Raw genomic sequence first — 19,047 nt, 5'->3', positions numbered from 1 at the left:
AAGATTTTGAGGGGTTGCTCAGCACCATGTGAAATTAAGTTGGGTTTTAATCTCCATGGCGAGGCTCTGTGAATGGCAAACCTTGAATCACTGTTCCTCAGTTTTCTTGTGTATGAGGCGTGATAACTGGAGTGTATTTCAGAGTCACAAATCCAAGCAATTGGACTCCTGTTCATAAACTTATGTTCATTCTTCTTTTTCTTTTCCTTTTGGGTTATGTTGGGAGCTCTCTGCAGAACAAGTGCACACCGTTCCACAAAATGCTGCTGTGCTTGCAGAAAGAAACCCATTACAGCAGGCTTATGAAAGAAAAGTGAGTCACCTTCTTCCAGGGAGACTTTCTGGTTTTCCCTTTCAAATACAAGAAATGCTGCTGCTGAGATATTTCACTTCTGAGGCTTTGTGGCAAGCAGCTAGTGGCCATTGATACCACTCCAACTCCTTTGAGACAGCGGATTTCCCAAGAAGAAAGATATCTGCAAACCCTGTGCTGACATGAATTGATTTTCACTGTGGCTACAAAGTACAGCTGAAGCTGGACTGGAATCTGCGTGATCTCCGATGATGATAGCATTAGCACAAGTGTGTGGTTTGGCTTGACAAAGACAGCTCACACCTGTCATGGCACCAGTTTAGCTTCTCCCTACATACAACAGCATCACGTTGGATGCTTTAGCTTCCTTCTCTCCTTTATCGATGTGACCATGTTCCTTAGGGAGAACAACATTTTGCTATCACTAGTTAGTGCCCTGACCCTGATTCTTCTGTTGGCAGCCCTTTCAGGATGGAGAGTGAGTGGAAACTGTGCCACGCTGTTGTCTTGCGTGAAGGAGCTGCCCTGAGCGAGCTGCTCGGTGGCGATGTTACCCATACACAGACTCGAAGGCCCACTAAAGGAACTACACAAATCCAGCTGAGCTGCAATGAAAACACGTGTTAATGACTTTGTATCCTCCTGCGAGAGCCCCGGTTGCAGCTCTGCTGATTCCTAGAGATGCCAGCATGATACTTTTGATATGCTCTCACTAAGAAATTCTTTGGTGTCAGTGAACGACCCTAACTTTATGTTCAAAGTAGCACGTACACAGAACTGGCAATTCAAATTAATTGTGTTTTTGCAGGTTTTTAACCGCTGGAAATATTCAGAAATACAGAGCTGGCACTCACTTTGATGTGTAGGTGGATCAGCAACAGTTTCCTTGGGGTCTTACCAGTCTGAGAAAGGAGCATTTGTGTCAGCTCCCTAACACCGGGCTCCCACTGACACGGAAGAGCACAGAGCTGCTCCAGCAGAACCTCAGAGCACAACAGGATGGGTGCAAACTCTTAATTAAAGTGTATAAAATGGAAAAACAAAAACAAAGCCACGTCATGTCACACAACAAATCCTCAGTGCCTGAAACAGCTCAACAAACCTGCCAGCAGGAAAAAGAAGAACAAGCCCCCAGAATACCCCAAACTAATTTCTCAACAAAAGCCTTACAAGATCGTGTTTTCACAGTGGTTTCAAAGCGAAAAGCAAGCTTTAGTGTTGCTGCCTTTACAGAGGTATTCATGGAGCAGCAGTAACCTTATCCCAGAGACAAAATGTTCGAAACTAGCTGATAGCTTCCAAAGGGAAATAAAGCTGCTTTTCTGCCTCACAAATCCTGCTGGCTGCCAGTGTTGACACAAAACTCACTCTGAATGCTCAGCAAGCTCGCTAGGGTGGTGTAGTTGTTTTGTTTGTGTACAGGCGTGGCAAGTTTCCTACCAGAGCTGCTACCACATTTAAATGATCTTGGCAAAAGCAAGGCGGGCAGGATGCATTGTGAAGGAGGGCCAGGTCATTGCCTGGCAGGCGATTTCCCTTTTTTTTTTCTTTTTTAAGTCCAGAACACATTTTTCCAGCCTCTGCTAAATGTTACTATTTCTGATGATTTCTGAAGTAGGTAAAATGGTAAGAAGAGAGATAAACAAGGACTCTGAAAAAAAGGCTCACTCTGACCTTGAGACAGAACACGGAGGGCTCTCCAGGCTGGTTTTTCTTCCTCATTACAACCATTCACTGCAGACACAATACTTACAATTTCTGAAAGGTAGTGTAAAAGTCAGAGAATTTCAAACGCTAGCAGGGAAGACTTAAAACCGAGGAGTATTTTCCTGGATCTATAGTGAGTCTGCAGGTGGAACAATAGCATATAAATCTATCCAAACGGACCTTCAAAGGAAGCAGAAATGTCTTTCAGACTAAGTGTATCTAAATGAAAGACCCAGTCATGCAAGGAGCCAGAAAAAAAGGGAAAGTAACACTAAGTTACACTGAAAGTTGACGGCATTCAAAGTCTAGTAGAGCTGGCTACCAGCGCCTGTAAGGCTGGGAGTGACTGCTGGCCCTAGCAAGGACAGCCACGGGGAAACGCCAGGAGATCACTGTGCCAATTAACACTTCTCATAGCAACCCTCCACGTCAGGTTTTAATGACAATTCTCTTTGAATTCTCTCTGAAAATTGAATGGAAGTGCACTTCCTCTTTTAAGATGTGAAGGGGTGTTGTGTTTGGGTTGGTTTGTATGGGATTGCATGTTACTGCAGAAGCTAAGGAGGTTTCGTGCTCTGCCTTGTTGTAAACATCATGCCCTCAGAAGAGCAAAACTTTATTCTTATAATCCACTGGTCTCCAAAAGCAAATCCAGCAGCTTAAATGCTCCATGTAGTCTGAATGTCTCACACTTAGGGTTCCTCCATCTCCTTTCCACCCCCGCCATCTCATTTTCTGATGAAGGTTGAAAGCTCTGCAGTGCTCAGGGACATCCCTGGAGCAGTACAACTTGAGGAAGCAAATCCCACGGGGGTGAATCTCTCTCAGGCTGGTAAGTGCTTCTCACCTGCAGAAGCAGGGCTCAGCACAAGTGCCTGTGCTGCCAGGAGAAGGTGGTCTCTGTGGTCGGTTCATGCCGGCAGCCTGCAGCTTCACAAAGATGAAGTCCACGTTTCAGATCTTAGCCAGACTCCCTCAGCAGCTGCTGCAGGCCGTGCGATGGATATTTCATTTGATTATGATGGGAAACTCCAGTTTGCAAGTAATGAACGTGTTGATTCAGCCTGAATGTTTTCAGTCCACCTACGCAGCACTTTCACAATGTAGTGTCTATTGCTGCTGTTGATGAGCGCGTTGCTTTGACTTCGCTAGGTAACTAATTAGTGAAATTGCTTACAAGCCCCACACCGTGCACGTCGGCCACAGAGCCACCCCAAAGTAGGGTGGTTTTAAAAATGATGCTAGTGACCCTCTGCAAAGGGCAGTTCTGAAATCACGCTTCCTGCCTGCAGATCGGGAATTGAACTACAACTGCTTTGCAAACGTCAGCTGCTTTCTAGTGGCTATGCTCGATAGGAAAGTGTAATTGGAATATATACTTTGGAATCCAGCTGGCTACAAATCACTCTGCAAAGCGATACACAGATGACATGCCACCTGGGAAGCAATTCAACACTTGCTGAAATTCAGCGAAAGATGGCAACTGTGTACAGGACACTAACAGCAAAACTCTACTAGACACAAAGCCAGAAGCACAGCACCAAATGCCACTAAACAAAAATTATACATTTTGCAGTATTAGAACTTGCTCTTAAAGTTATCCAGAATGCTCAAAGCTTTGTCGGCACTATTTTATACATATATATATATATATATATATAAAATATATATATTTTTTATAAGGAATCTATGAACTATTAAAATCAAGCCAACACAGTCAAAAATTCTACTGGTAGCAGGTCCTAGCTGAATGAGACAAGTTAAAAACACATTTTATTTTCCCTTGGTCAAGTTTTAGGAAGAACCAGTGTGACAGAATAATTTTGGACATGAAAGGAAATAAATACACGAAGGTAAAGGAAACAAACTTCTCCAGTCCTCATTTTGTTCTGTAGCAACTCTCAGCTCAAACTACTCCCTTCCTGCAGAAACTCATTCAACATTCAGAGCTGCTCAGTAAGCAAATCTGCATTATTCGCCTGTGAACTAGTCAGTAATTATTAAAAAGGTATTAGAAAATAATATGGGCAGCAGTGTTTGATAATGGTTTCCAAATGGTTTCTGTACTGTAGGGTGAACTATAATGTCCACTCCCAACAGGCATTGAAATGAATGACAATCTTCAGGTCTTGTGTGTACTGTAAATTTTATGAATAGTTTGTGTGTTTGTAAAGCTTATTTTTAAAAGTATTTGTTCATTTGTTTGTTGATATTCTGTTTTATTAAAAAATAACATATTAAGCAGATAAAGTGGAATTTGGGTTGGTCGGTTTTATTCCTGACTTTAGGAACGATGAAGAATGCAAACCTGATGGTACAGGGGCAACACGGAACTAGAGAGGTGTGCAGCACTAAAACACAGCCTTTTCCCTGCTGAGCCACCCTTCTGCTGTTTTCAAAAGCTCTTTGCTTCTGATGGAATACCCAGAAGCCAGGTTTTGATCTCAGCCAGGGAGGTCTAGGTTTACCTCATTGTAATGGAGATCAGAGTCTTGACTAAATATTCCATAGAAACACCCATATAAACCTGATACCAACTAGCACGTGAGAACAAGACTAGCATCTGAATGTGTTTATTTCCATTTGTAGTTTGCGTGGTAAATTTACTGCAACGATATGTGCTTTTTCTCCTGTTCTTACTTTTTTTTTTTTTCCCCAAACTTTATTCTTCAAGAACATTATTGATTTCTCTCCTCTCTAATGCTGTATGATCCAGCAAGCCAAAGAGGACCATTTCAATGGTGAGGAATGGATCAGGACATAGCCCTGAGCAGCAGAACAAAAAAAACTCCATTTCTGGCTGAGCTTGTTGCCTTACTAGCACTACAGTTGCATCTGAAGAAAACAAAACTCTTTTCAGAGACTACTGTCGGAAGCAGTGGGTGTGAAGAGATGCCTACCTGAAGACGGCAAGGCTCAGGGACCAGAGCACTAGTGGTTTCCTCAGTTCAAATTTTGCTCGCTTGTTCATTAGGTGCCGGCCACCAAATATAAAGGCAGCGTACAGTGCTGAAAATAGGAATGATTTCTTCCTGCAAAACAAAACAAAAAAAAAGCACCTGTCAAGTGTTGCGTTAGTACCAGACAAATAGAAGATAAGTGCCACGTGCTCGTGCATTTCTGTGGAAGGAAACTCCATTGAGGACGTTCCTGCAGCCCAGTAGAGACCCTGTTACTGCACCAACCTACACGCCTGCACGTAGGTCTAGGTATTCCTGCAAGCAAAACTGCAGTTCTCCTGGAAAAGGAGAGCCAAATTTGGTTCCTCATCTGTCCCAGTTTGTGTAGACTGTTCTTCTGTGAAAATTATAGACGCAGCATAGCCCATGCGGGTCCTCTGCCCAGACACACCTCCACAAACACAACACGGTCAACACTTTGTACCAACTGTTTTTTTCGTGGCTCATTCACTATTGTCATATCATATTTTGTGCTACCTGGCCACTTTCTTTCCCACTGTTTCCTCCAAGAAGACACTTAAAGGCCTTGAGCATCACAACCCAATAGGAAGAGATCCACGAGCAGCAGAGCACCACCAGCCCCATGAAGCTGCAACGACGCCGAGCGGGGTTGCCCTCTTTCAATGGTCGGCTCAAGAAATCCAGTGAATGTGCTGAAAGATTGAGCAGGGCTCTGCAGAGGAACCTCAGTGATACTGGTAAAATTGCAAGCCTAATTTTTAAAACCGCCTGCTAGCAGCCCAGCTCAGCAATAAGCAGCAAGCATTTGAACTCTGCTGCTGTAACTCATTGAGATCAACCATCAGAGGTCAAAAATAGACTCAGTCTGGGATTCCTTCCCACACATCACTCTGTTACACTGAGTAATACTTAATGCACCATTAATGCACGGCTCCAAGGCAGGTGGCCTGCCCTGACTGGGTGGCTATATATTTAGGAACACATTTTTCTCTACAAAAGCTGTAATTATATACACAAATATCAGCAGACTACGGCTGTGTACCAGGAGGTGCTGGTTCTTTCTGCATCCCCAAGAGAAAGACACAAACACGCTCAAGAATTCATTAATCTGATGGCACAACTGCAGTTCGGCGCGGCTGGAGGTGAGCAAATGTTTGCTAACCAGGTTGGGGAGCGACGAACAGCTCCAACCTTGCTCATACTGATGTGCCCAGCTGTTGAGGCAAAACTTTAGGGCTACGGGACAGGAGGGGACTCCCCTGATATTCAGTCAGTTGAATGAGGTCAGCAGCTACACGGCTACAAGAGCTGCAGCTCGACGGCACGCGGGGAGCAGGCTGCACTGTAACGTGTCAGTACTACTATCTAGAGTTACTGCATTACTACAGTTTGGAGAAACTAAACAGAGCAGAACACCAGCAAAAAAAATATATATATATATAAGTAAATAAACCTTGAAACTTCAAAGAAAAAAAAAATCCCCCAAAGTAACGCAGTGGCAGACTCGCATCCAGTAGCTTCAGCGCTAGCACATTCATGTGTTTGTCGTCAACGCTGTGCTGCAGGGTAGACACGAAGACAAGGCTGCCAAATCCTCCACATTTTTCTGGCATTTCTGTTTCTCACAGTTGTCTCCCACCTTCCTACATTTTCAGACTTCGGGGACTAAGTACTATCTATACTGAATACAACTCCATGCTTTGCAGTTAAAGGTGCCAGCTCGTTCCCCCAAAAGGGAGGCAGGGGAATTTTCTAGAGAAGCTGTAGGATGCTCTGCTCAGTCTGGGGTCACTGCGAAAAGGGGAATGCAGATTTTGGAGCTACAGGCTGAAAAGGTGAGGGATGTTTTGATGCTTCTTGCATCCAGGGGCACACTGATGGAGGACTTGGGCTGCCCACACTGCACAGAGCTTTGGTCATGTCCTCCAAAAATCCCCCAGCAGGGCCAGGCTGTATTGTCATCATCGGGGCCACAGGCCACCGTGTTTGGTTCTCCCTTTACACGGTGAACACTGAAGAGAGGTTTTGTGTTTTATTGCATCCTCACGGACGGAAGTTTGTGCACTGATGTGCTTTTTAGGAGCTCAGATCCTTCATTAGAAGAGCAATGGAGGCAGGAAAGAAAAAAAGGAAAAAATAACTGATTGAGAGGAGGGAGGCAGAAGAAGTTGATTTATGAAATCCTGTAAGTATGAAAAATACCACAGCATTCAAAAATGACAGACTGAGGCCTTGCGGTGAGCCTTGTGCACAACGGCATGAGCCATCCTGGCACCTCTGACACGAAGCGAGAGAGCCCTGAGTACTGCTGTGCCTCTGGCGAGGGGCTGCAGCCCAGCTGCACTGCTGTCATTTATTTATCCCGAAAATAGCAGCCTGAGTCACTATTGTAGCTCTCTCTGACGCTAATGAGTAAACTGACATAGGTATGGACTATAAAATACAATATTTCCAAAGCATTTTCTTTAATGGTTAAGGAAAAACCTTGTAAGAACACTCAAAGGACAACCTTTGCTGATCTATTAACAATCAGCTCTAACATAACACAGGATTACCCCCCTAACAGCATTCAGCAGGGGCACAGGAAAGTGAAGCAGTGTTCTCCACCTCTATTTACCTTCTATGGGTTTTTAGAAATGTTTCTTATCAAGACGTATGTACTTTGCACCGGCAGAGCTCATTCTTAAATTCATTACCACTTCTGCACAGACTGTTAAGGGAGCACAACAGGTAAAAAAAAACCACACTGCAGTTGCCAGAGCAGAGTGCTTCTGGCAAGGAAACAGGCAATTTCAGCCTTCTGATGTTTTTCTTTTGACATTCTTCATCGGCATTTCATTTGCGTTTGTGAAATAATAGATTTCACTAAAAAAAGGATAAGAAAAATGCAGGATGCTTCGTAAGATGACAGATAGGACGCTTTCCTTACCTGTTTCTCACAGCTTTCAGCAAAAAACAATAACAAGCAATCGTGTTTTTTACTGAAACTCCAAACTTGAGAGCCTAATTACAGTGCTTCAGCCGAAACCAGTGTACATCACACAGCACATCCACGTCTGCAGTCCACCAGCAGCGCCTGGTAGCCTTGGCAAAGCTGCTTTCTCTCTGATGCTTGTTTAAATATCACACCTTCTGTATGTACAAAAAAAAAAAGGGTGCAAAAACTGCAAAAACGCTTCACAGTCTCTCAGGGTGTCTACTTCAGAAACACTGTCAAAGCAAACCTTTCTCTCCCTCTTCCTAAATTCAGCTCTGACAGAACAGCACAAAGAGACGCAACGTGTGGATGTGTCAGATCTGCATATGGAAACACAACCCGTGCTCCTGGGCTTGATCTGCGCTTCTGCCCTCGCTTCCCATCGACCATGCCAGCCCTCATGATGGAGCAACTGGGAAATGGAGACGAGGAAGACCGGTCTGCTAGGCACACGCCAAGGCAGTGTGATTTACTCCCACAGCTAAACATCCTTTGACATTTATATTTAGAGCAGCACGGACGACAGTCAGACACGCGTAGGTGACTCACTGGTGATGCTCGTTGACGTAACAGGCTACTGGGGAGTGTACGGGGACGCATCTCAGCGTGATCAGCCGGTCCCCTGATCTCCAAAACCTGCCTCTCAAGGAGCACTGGGCAGGGGCTAGAGATACCTCTAGAGGACCTACAGATAGTCCCTGTTCCTCATCGGCCAGCCTGCGTGGGCATGATTTCTGGGGAGGCAGGGTCTGGCTGCAAAGGGCCATACCCACCTGAGCCCTGTAAGCTATAAACCATGATGTATGCAGCTAGGGAAGAAAACAACAACAGTTTTTTATTTTTTTTCCATGCTTTCCCCCTGTAGGGGAAATGTAAGAGCTGTGTAGCTGTGTAAAGGTGAGAAAATGAAGTTAAAATTCAGGGATGATTTTTTTTACATGGAAGAGGCAAACTCAGCTCTGAAGGACATGAAGTCTCTTCATCTTTATAACCTCATATAGGCTTAATGGAACAAATCATAAAACCTTTAAAATGTATACACCACATATCAGCATCAACACGACAGAAAATTACTCCTCAAATGGAAAGGACTTCAGAAAACAGTCCCCTAATCTGTGGGTTTTGAAACGAGACAGTTTCAGAACTGTGGGTTTAGAAAAGTTTGTTATCACTGAAGGCAAAGCAGCTTCGTCTCTGGCTCTGTCCCAGATTTCCTCCACTTCTACACTGTGTTTTGAATGGGGACCCATCTGGTGGAGATGGTGGGTGATGGTGGTCACCTATGTGCTTTTACCTAGCACAGACATGGAAAGGAAACTACCCAGCAATGGAAATTAATGCAGAGACCTGTGGTTACCAGAGGTAGTAGCAGCAGAGTGTCCCGTTGGGCCCACTGTGGGTTTCTCCAGGCTTTGCTGGGGCTTTCACGCAATTGCTGAAGCGATGGCAGAGACCTAGGCCATTAATGTAGGTCACAGGCACTGCAGCTCTGATGAAAAGCTACAGCACTTTCACTCCTAATTTCGTCAACGTAATTTTAAACCTCTGGCCTCTACAGTAAAAACCTGGAGCTAGTAAACACACTCAACTACAAGTGAACTCGGGGACTACTAACCTACATCTCTCCCAGTTAAAGCCACGCTGTACACAGGTCTCACCTGGAAGCAGTTAAGGTTGATGCACATGGAGGTATTTCATAGAGACAAGGCCTGAAAATAACAAGGTCTCCACATCGCCTTGTTCATTTGATCTTTTTTATCTGATCAAATGAATCAATGGCTATGGTATTTAATACATTTATACTTCAAGTAGTACATCAACGTAAGGCCTTCAGATGCAGGAGGACCCCTGAAGCAATTCATGAATGTTATCTGTATAGGCAAGTGCTGCTTGAGTCACCGCTCTGGGGACGGATATTTATTTAACAGGACACAACACAACACTAGAAATAATGCATCAGCAAGAATACTTTACTAACACTACCTTTGCCCCTGCATCTGCAGGAATGCCTGTGCGCTGCAGTGAGGTCAGGTCTCTCTGCCTTTGCACATGCAATAGTTGTGGAAATAGTAACTGTTGGATCTCAAAAGATATTGAAGTGGGGAAAAAAAAAAAAAGTAGTTGTTCAAAATGAAACAGGAAAAATGAAGTGACTGCAAGTAAGCGGTGTGTTGTTGTTCTGTCTGTCCTAAAAGACGTTCCAGCAAACGTTGCTCCCTTCCAGCCTTCTGCAACACTACCTCAAAATGATGTTGGTACAACTGCCACTGGATTGCAAAACACAAACAAACAAAAAACATTTTGATTTTCCTGAGAGGGTTCCCAGCCAAAAGGGACATGTCAGATTCTCCTCTGGAGCAGAGTGTAACCGTAGAAACAGGGCAGCCACGCGTCCTGTACAAATAAGCCCTTACATCTCTTTGGACAGGATCACTTCATAACTCTTTCAGTGCTGGCAAAATTTAGATTATCCCAGAGGAAGCCAAACTGGGGGGACGCCTGAAAAGCACAGAAAATTAGAATATACACTCTCCAGACTTCTCCTCCCCATCTGAAGACCTAGACCCAGAGAGAGGGATCTGAGCGCGCCAGAGACGCCATTTTGTGGCCTAGGCCTGATTAAAGGGGGATACTGGTACCAGTGACATCCCAGCAATGGAGCTGAGGAGTAAAGTGTCTTGCTTTCTAACCTTTTAAATACTTACTGACCCGTGGAGGAGGTGGGAGAGAACAGAGTTCACAAAAAAGGCCATTTGGGGCTGAGAAAGAAACGAAGGAATATTTTTCATTATCTATCAGTGAAGAAAAATCAGGTCACCTGGAGAACAGCTACCTGCTCCGACCGGTCCTGCAGTTCCTTTTGATGCATGATGTCAAGAACTGCTTGATGTATCTAATAAAATCTCAAGACATCTGACCTTCGTCTACTGCTGAGATTAAGGACAAAGGACGCCGATGGAGAAGGTGCAGGCCTAACTCCTGACTGACAGGAAACTAGCAAAGACCAGAAAAAATGGGGCAATCTTTTCAGCCACCTCTCTAAACCAGAGAACATCTCCAAATAGCTGGGTAGCAGGTCAGAGAAAACATAAGGGTGTTTCAGCAGTGCTCAAAACTTGCAACAGAGAGAAGTTTGGAGTAGCCACAAGGCAGGTTTACACGTTGCTGCCTCCTTACAACACCACGGGCCGCCACTTGTGCCACACAGCCACCAGCAGGGAATCATTAGTATGTAATGATCGGTAATCATGACTGAGTGACACTTTCATGAAGTAAACTTCACAGCTACTTATGTAAGAATTTCACACTTTTCATCCCAGTGGAGGCTTCCGTCCCTGGAGTAATACATTAATAAATTTCCTACTACTTCCAGCCCATCAGCATTCCCGCGTCATTGGCCATGACCTGTAGCTTCCTCATTCAATCCAGAATTGGCCAACTTGAGATCAGTAAAATCAGTACCTTTGAAACAGGCCGTTGCACAGATAAAGGAAGAGGCAAGCTGCTCTGAACCCAGATAAGCTGACTGGGGAAGGAAATGTAAAACACCCTGAGAAATACTGCCAATGGAAAATCAGAAGTGATTTTCTCGTTATGGTCACAGCTCTCAGGGCCTAATTTAGATGAAATGCAGGTGGCGGGATGACATTGTTAAAACCTGTGGTGGACATGGTGATGGGGCAGGAACACGGCAAACACCGTGCGATCCCCAGCACCCCTTCCTCAATTAACCCCACAGCCAGGCTGTTTTTAATGCAAACATCTTATTTGCAGTCCCGAGCCAGCCTGCAACGACAGGCATAAAGCAGCAGGAGTGGCACAAGGCAGTACAAAGTACACGGTATTAATGTGGCTTATCTATATCCTGTCAGCAATATGGTTATGACGGCTTGTCCTGGCTTTCCACCCCTGCCTAAAACTTCATGCTTGGCACAGGCACCTCATTAGAGGTGACGGGACCTGCCAGCTCTGCCCAGCCAAAGGGTTTGGGTCTTTCCTTTTGCTTCCACCCGCAAGGGCTCGGCTGTTCCCTGCCCTTAGTCACCACCTCACCTAATTAGATGGGATGCTAAACTGCTTAGCAGTATCTCACTTTCCATCGCAGCATAAAGAACCCAGGTTACTACAGGATTAGCAAGCGTAACGTTAAAGTGCTATGTACACATGGAGAGGAGCACATCCTGATCAGAGAGGGCCTGTTAAAACGGGATGTGCCCAAAGGAAAACGCGTGGATGTGAACATGGGCCAGGATGGAAGTGGCTGCACACACGGTACTGCAAGAAGGAAAAAGGGGCTGGCCAGGAGGGAGCAGTAATTGACATTCAGCTCCTCAGGGCACACGGATGAATAGACCAAAGGAAGGAAATAAAACTCTTTTTAAACAATTTAAACGTAACAGTCAGAATTTAATGATAATGGTCATTAAGGAAAAAAAAACAAAACACCAAAAAAAAAACAAACCACAATTAGTGTAAATGATAGAAAATTCTGTTAGCATGTCAGTGATACTACTACAGATCTTTTAAAACAAAATGTGGTCTCCCAGGAAGGTAGGGAAATTAAATAAATGATCCGACCTTTGTTTTTCCCCAAAGGTCACATAACCAAAATTTGTTTTGCATCTCCAAACATAGTCCTTTTGCTATCCTTATCCTTTTTTTTTTTTTTTTTTTTTTTTAATTGGATAGTCCACCACCAATTCCCTCTGTAACTGTTGGGCTTTTGTCAAACATCCCTCCAAGGCAGGTTTACTAACTTAGGGCTGGTCTTTAAAGCCGTTAAAAAAAAAAAAAAAAAAAAAAAAGGAAGAAAGAAAGAAAGAAAACTGTTCTGGTAAAGAGCCATGGTACTACTAAATTCATGTTTATGTCACAAAGCAGGTATAGCACAATGCCCTTTTGTTCTCACTGCAGCCTTACCCCATTCTTTCCCATGGCTTTTACAAGAGCACCAGCAAACTGGTGCCTCTTGCCTGGTTGCCTGGAGGCTGGGCACTCCAGTTCTGTGCGCATGTGCTCCATACACATGAACAGCAGCGTGCTTTTCAAGTTTCTCTCCTTGGGAAAGGCAAATGCTATCTCTCTGAGGGTGGCAATGATCAACGCAACTGCATGCCTGCCACAAGCGCCCAGAGAAAAATGTGCAGCAATGTGTATTCAACAAGTTTTTCCACTTCCCTGACACCCTAGAGCAGTTTGCTAATGCTTACTGCTTTTCCTTTCTATTTCTTTCCCTTCACCTGTAGCCTGCTTTGAGATTAACAGCTCTGAGAGCAGTATAAATGCAGAGCAGAGAGTTTCACAATTACTTGGTGTTCGCACCAAGATTTCACTACAGCATGTCTTCCAAAAGGCAGCCAGTCTCAAACCCAAACCGCCAAGGGGAAAGGTTTTATTCCTGCTCTAAGAGCCCGTGACAGTGACTACCTTTCCTCCCCATCGCAGTTTTTATTTTGTCCATTTATTTTAATTTGCCTGGCTTCTGCATCAATGACTGACAAACGTAGACGGGTGCCCCTGTGCCTCGCAGCTACCCCTGGAAATGCAAAAGCTGCTTCTTGCTAGCCAGCATGGCTGATGTGGCTGAGAAGAGCGGCAGAGAAAGGCCTCTTGGCACAAAACCAGGTGGCTGAGCTGCTCCTCCACACTTCTGAAGGGTGCCGAGTGCACGCTGCGGCCTCGGCTCCCCATCCCGCCCCACCCCGGTAGCTTTTGCCCTACATAAAACAAGGGCGTTATGTGGCCACCAGCCAGGCAATGGACTTGACTTTGACTCCAGTCACAGCCATACCAGCTCTTACTACTTACACCGGTGTTTCCTTCTCCTTTGGAGGTGTATTTAAATAGTGTGCTGGTACACGCCACGCTCCCCGTAGCGCTGTGCCACGCTGCTAACTCCTCCACAGCGCTCTTGTTTGCTTGGATGGCAGGAAGGATAAGTCCCACGTTGCTTCCCACTCGCTCCTGCTAAACACTACCTATAGTACTGATAGTAACCAAATAAGACTGATAACAATACGACCAGTAACGCACCAAGTGCTCCTGGTAAATAACAAAGAAAACCGATTCACTAACCAAATAGGTAAGCACGCTACCATCTGGCCCTAGGTAGTAGATCCAACCAACGGCACTGCTAACTTTGCATTCAAAGGAAGACTGCAAACTTCTGTGTATTTTTTTTTTTTGAGTAAAACTATATTCAAAGGATTTGGCTAAATTTGGAGCTCACATGGTGGGCTAGGCTTACACCCTTCTGACAAGGCTCAAGAATCGTTTCTGTCAGCCCTGCTGAAATCTGCAGATGACAGGAGGTGTCAGTCAGCGAGAGCCGGGAGCTCCCAGGGACCAAGGAATTTCTACCTTAATTAATAACAAAAACAGCCAGCAGTGATGGGCCTATCTGAATTTAGTGGCTGTAATTATCCAACGGAGAAAATATTCTCAGGCAGCTGCTTCTCTTTCCCACCATGGCATACAGAGACATTTTAAAACATTTTACTGGTGGCATACGTCCTGCAGCCAAAATGAGAATGTCCCGGTATGAAACTTAATCATCCAGCAGCTAATATAACTGAAAGGTCCCAGAATCCAGGCTTGACGTCCCAAGAGTTGCTGGCATAACTTATCCTCGTGTGCTGGCCCATTCTGGGCAGCGTGAACTCTCCTGGAAACTCTCCTCTGTCCAGGGCTCCCCAAACCCAAGGGTTTGGGGGACATTGCATTGGAGACAGCCCCAGGAAACACACGCACCGTGCCGTGGCTGTGAGTCAGGTCAGGCAGCTACAGAGCAAAGGCAGGGCCTTTTCTTCCCTCAATGCCAGACTTGTTTAACCAGGCTCTCCTTGGCGAATTTGCTTTTACAATTAACAAATGAAAAGGAAACATGCTTCCCTGCATTAAAAAAAAAAAAAAGAATAAATACCGCAGCTGCCTTATACAAGTCATTTCCATTTCTGAGACTGGAAAAAGGCTTTGCTGCCTCTGCTTAAATACGGCGTTATTTTTCAGCCTTGGTTAATTTGGGAGGGAGAGGGGGAAGGAGTGAGTGTTTTACATGATTGAGGATCTTTGCATTCATATGAAATGATAAAATAACAAAGCAGCAGCGAGACAGTCGCCAGCACGCAGGCTGGGACGAAGCTATTATGACACCCACACTGGGTGGCTGATCTGAAGGACCGTGCGCGAACTGCACAGGCTTTAAATACAAATAAATAAATAAAAAAGGAACCCTCTGTGCCTTAGGTAGGCTTGCAAGGCGTCCCTGCAACATGTCTATTAGCAAGGCCTGGCAGGCTGGGCTCACTCTCACGCAAGGGGGAAGGTGAGGAAAGCGAGGAAAGCGTGCGTTCCCTGGCACCAGCACCACAGAGACACCCAAACTCCGGGAGACTCTGCTTTCGAAGTGCAAAAGGGTTTGCCTGCGTCGAAGATGGGGCTTGGGAAGCTGCGCCTCCCTCTCCCCGCTGGTTCGTGTCCCTTGGTGGCACAGCGAAGCCCCGGGCTTTGCCCAGGAGCAGCCGAGGGTGACTTTGCTCAGTGCTCCGCAGCAGCTCAGTGGCACAGAGGCAGTGTTGAAATGCCTCGCTTGGGCAACCCGCCCGAGCTGTGCCCGTGCCTGGATTCCTCGGCTTTTCTTTGTGTTCACTCAAACGCTTCGCTGCACCGGTGCACGGATTTGGCTGACAACACCGTGTCTCTGGTAACGAAATAATAAACTATTTGCTAGCCCGTTGCAAGCAAATATGTCATTTGTAATCAGAGCAGGTGTTGGGTTTTTGCCTCGGTTTGCATCAGCGGTTATGCACTGCCACGGACCACGGCCAGAGCAAAGAGTGCAGGGCTTGGTGCTACACTGTGCTTGCAGAGAGGAGTGAGAAAGGGAGCCTGGCTATCACGCTGGAAATATTGGTGACCACAAGTTTTGACCACTTGATGCTGACAAGTCTTCAGCCATCTCGCATCCCAAGGGACCCCACAGCCTTTGTCCGTTCCCATTAATTCACGCGTAGGAAAAGCACACTCCGTGCTTCTGCAGGGTCCTCCGTCTGTGGCAGTAAATACACCACGAACAAACAGCAGGAGCATAGGTTGCTGCAACTTATGGGGTGGGGAAAGTGGGAACAGCCCTTGCTCGGGGCGTAAGCATCTCTTGCTACAGCTGGGAAATAGAGCTCGGCAGCTCCCAGCCAAACCGAAACGCTGCAGGCAAAGCAGCTCTGCTGCCTATCAAATAACAAACAAATGTGTATCCCGTCTTCTTTACCTGCGTAGGCCAAGTGGGAACTAACAGAGTGAGGAGGCCAAAGGCTGCCAAAATAGCTGGTGAAACTGCAGAGAAGCTGGGAGTTCGCAGCCTTCTCCCACTGCCAGAGAAGTGCTTAGGTCTGGTCCAGCGCTCAAGGGCATTAATGGAAAATTCCCTTCCAGTTCACAGCACTTCAGGAAAGCTGTGTGTTCGCTGCTGGATGTTGCTTTTGTCATTTGCCACACCTAACTCCGACAGCAAAACTCGATAGCTTTAACAGTGTGACTTGATCTCCTGCTCCCCCAGGTCCCTCTCCCAGTACCTCTCCTTGATTGAACAACCCTTCCTAAGGGATTCACTTGCAGCGATCTCTCCTTCTCTGTGACCTCCTCATGGGCAGACAACAGCTGAAAACGTCTGTTCCCCTTCCCTGAGGTTCCTCGAAATCTCTCTTTGTATGTTCAATATTGTTCTTTGCTGATTTGGTTGGCAAGGCTGCCCTTCCCTTTGTGGGTGTGTTCGCTGTACCTATTTATCGCTTATTGAGTGAAAAAGAAACAGTTGAACAAGTTGTCCCTCATCTACAAATTCCTTTTTGCAAGGGTGAGTTAAACAAGGGTGTCTCACGAGGGGAACTACGCATCTGACTGCACTCTGGTGTTGGTAACCCGGAGGAGTCACTCACAAACTGTATTCCCATGCCAGTCGTCAGCAGGGAGCACGAAGGGCTATGTATGGCTGCTGCTTGCCTTCCTGCTCGCTGCAAATCATGCTGCATCACTCCCACTGCTGGCACGCAGCTGATGTCCACAAGGCCTGCTGCAGCTCCAGATGAGCTGAGGAGACCCAAGGCTGCTAAGAAATGTTCCAAGTGAAGCCAGAGCAAGGTGCTCTCTACTAAGGAAAAACAAACAAAAAAAGCAACAACAGGAAATTGCCTCTTTCTATTCATTTTCGGCCTGTCCAATCCAGCTGAACCTGTTACCGTGCGTTTCACTGGCAGTGGTACAAGACCATATTAGCGCTGGTGCCAGGTTGCCGGTGTTGTGAATACGCATTGAGCAACTCCCTCACTGCAGTTATTCTAGCACAGGTTTATCTTGCAACAAGCCTCTGGAGGATGTCTGAAGACGAGGAACTTACTAGGAGCAAAAGTGACCAAGCTTCATCTTTGGTTTCCAATCACAGCTCACTGGATAGAGTATGCACGTTGCATACTGCATGTTTGTACCACCTCATTAACCTCACCGTAGGTCTCTTGAAGTATCTCAGCTGGGTTGCCCAGATGTACAACAAATACATGATGAGACTTTCAACATCTGTCTAGATGAAGATATTAACATCCAGACAGATTTACAGTCACAACTAGCAGTTACTTTTGCTGTATACTCACACACACGTACTGCACACTCATATGGAGTACTTTTCCTAACAACAGGGGGTTGTTTGCAAATGCAGCTGACTTCATGCCATAATTACTTTAGGAACTGGTTCAACTACCTTAAATACCTGTGTAACCTTGTTACTGCTCACACTCTTTAATGTTTTTTGCCCATCTGCAGAAAGGACAGTGCATTTGGAGAGACAGGAGACAGCAGCACAAACATAGAGCTGGCCACATTCCCACCTTTGCTTTTGAGTTCCTTCTGTGGGAGGATGCTGTCCAGTGGCACGAATTAGCAGGAGCTGATTTATGGCTTCTTCCCCCCTCTCTCTGTCATCTCTTACTTGCTTACTCCAGGAAACAGATAAACATAACTGACTCAATCTGTAAAGCAAATAATTTCTCACAGGGTCTAGGATCATGTGCCATTCTTACAGGCAGCAGGTACCTCCCTGTCTGTGCCTCCACCACTGCCCGTGGAGTACATGCAGGTTCAGGAAGACACCAGAAAGGAAGAGATCTTGCATTACATGATGACAGGAACAGTGAACAGCGGTCCTTGTGGTGGCACTGGGACCAGACCTGATCTGACGTGCTATACTGGGAATGGGATGATGTGGTGGACACGTTCGCATGCTCTCAGCAAGCTGGAGTCACTGCAGCGCTGGGCTGTGGGATTAGCACTCAGGAAACTTGAGCTGCTCCATTGTAAGCTTCCTGTGATCTTGAGCAAAGAAAATCTAACCATGTCTTCAGACATAATCAGGTGTCATAATCCCATGGAAGTAACTTGAATAAATACCTGTTGGGCTCAGGTCAGATCTCTGCAATGTATCGTCTCATTTCTATGTATCCGGACTAGTTCTGGTGCTGGGTTGAGTTTGATTTTATCCAGGTCAATGACAACCCTGTCCCCCAGCCTTTTTTATCTTGCTGACTTTCCAGTGTCTGAGGTAGGAGATAAGGCACAAAGTATCACCCAAGACCCTCCTCCCCTACTCAAATACACTTCTGATTATTCATTTCACTAATTGATTGCATTAGGGAACTGCAGCATCAGGCACGTCACATTTAGGACACATCTGCATTTTCCCTTTTAATACCTCTTCATGATTTGCAATGTATTTCTCTCATTTAGAGGCAGAATAACATTTCCTAACACAGCCTGAATTTATTCAGAAGCACAGAAGTCAGTTGCCTTTACTACTGACAGATGCACTTCAACGTAATTAGTTTCATGACTATTAATGAAATAACTCATTTGAACTTTTGCCACTAAAATGTTAATGAGTAAGACCAGAGAGAGGTTTTGTAATGGGATATAGATCCTTTCACCTCCACAGCTTGTTAGTTCAGATCTGGCCCACGTCCACAGTGACCAAAGGTCGTTATTACCTGAAGACTATTCGATAATCTGTACGAGACGAGTTGGTAGCATTAAGCCCATGGTCAGCCAGGAACAGCTCCAAGATTTGCTCTCAGCAGAAAAGCAAAACA

General features: G+C 45.6%; 1 protein-coding gene across 1 annotated transcript in view; it reads right to left on the bottom strand.

Annotated features, from left to right (window-relative positions):
• The window catches only part of ELOVL6 (ELOVL fatty acid elongase 6), a 59,396-nt gene that overhangs the window by 18,950 nt on the left and 21,399 nt on the right, over nt 1-19,047 (bottom strand). Inside the window, exon 2 of the mRNA XM_038178820.2 lies at nt 4,921-5,052. Coding sequence (XP_038034748.1) covers nt 4,921-5,052 — 132 coding nt within the window. The remainder of the gene's footprint in view (nt 1-4,920; nt 5,053-19,047) is intronic.

Source organism: Anas platyrhynchos, chromosome 4 (assembly GCF_047663525.1).
Source record: "Anas platyrhynchos isolate ZD024472 breed Pekin duck chromosome 4, IASCAAS_PekinDuck_T2T, whole genome shotgun sequence".
Taxonomy (NCBI): Eukaryota; Metazoa; Chordata; class Aves; order Anseriformes; family Anatidae; genus Anas; species Anas platyrhynchos.
This window is presented reverse-complemented; position numbering and strand designations above follow the sequence as displayed.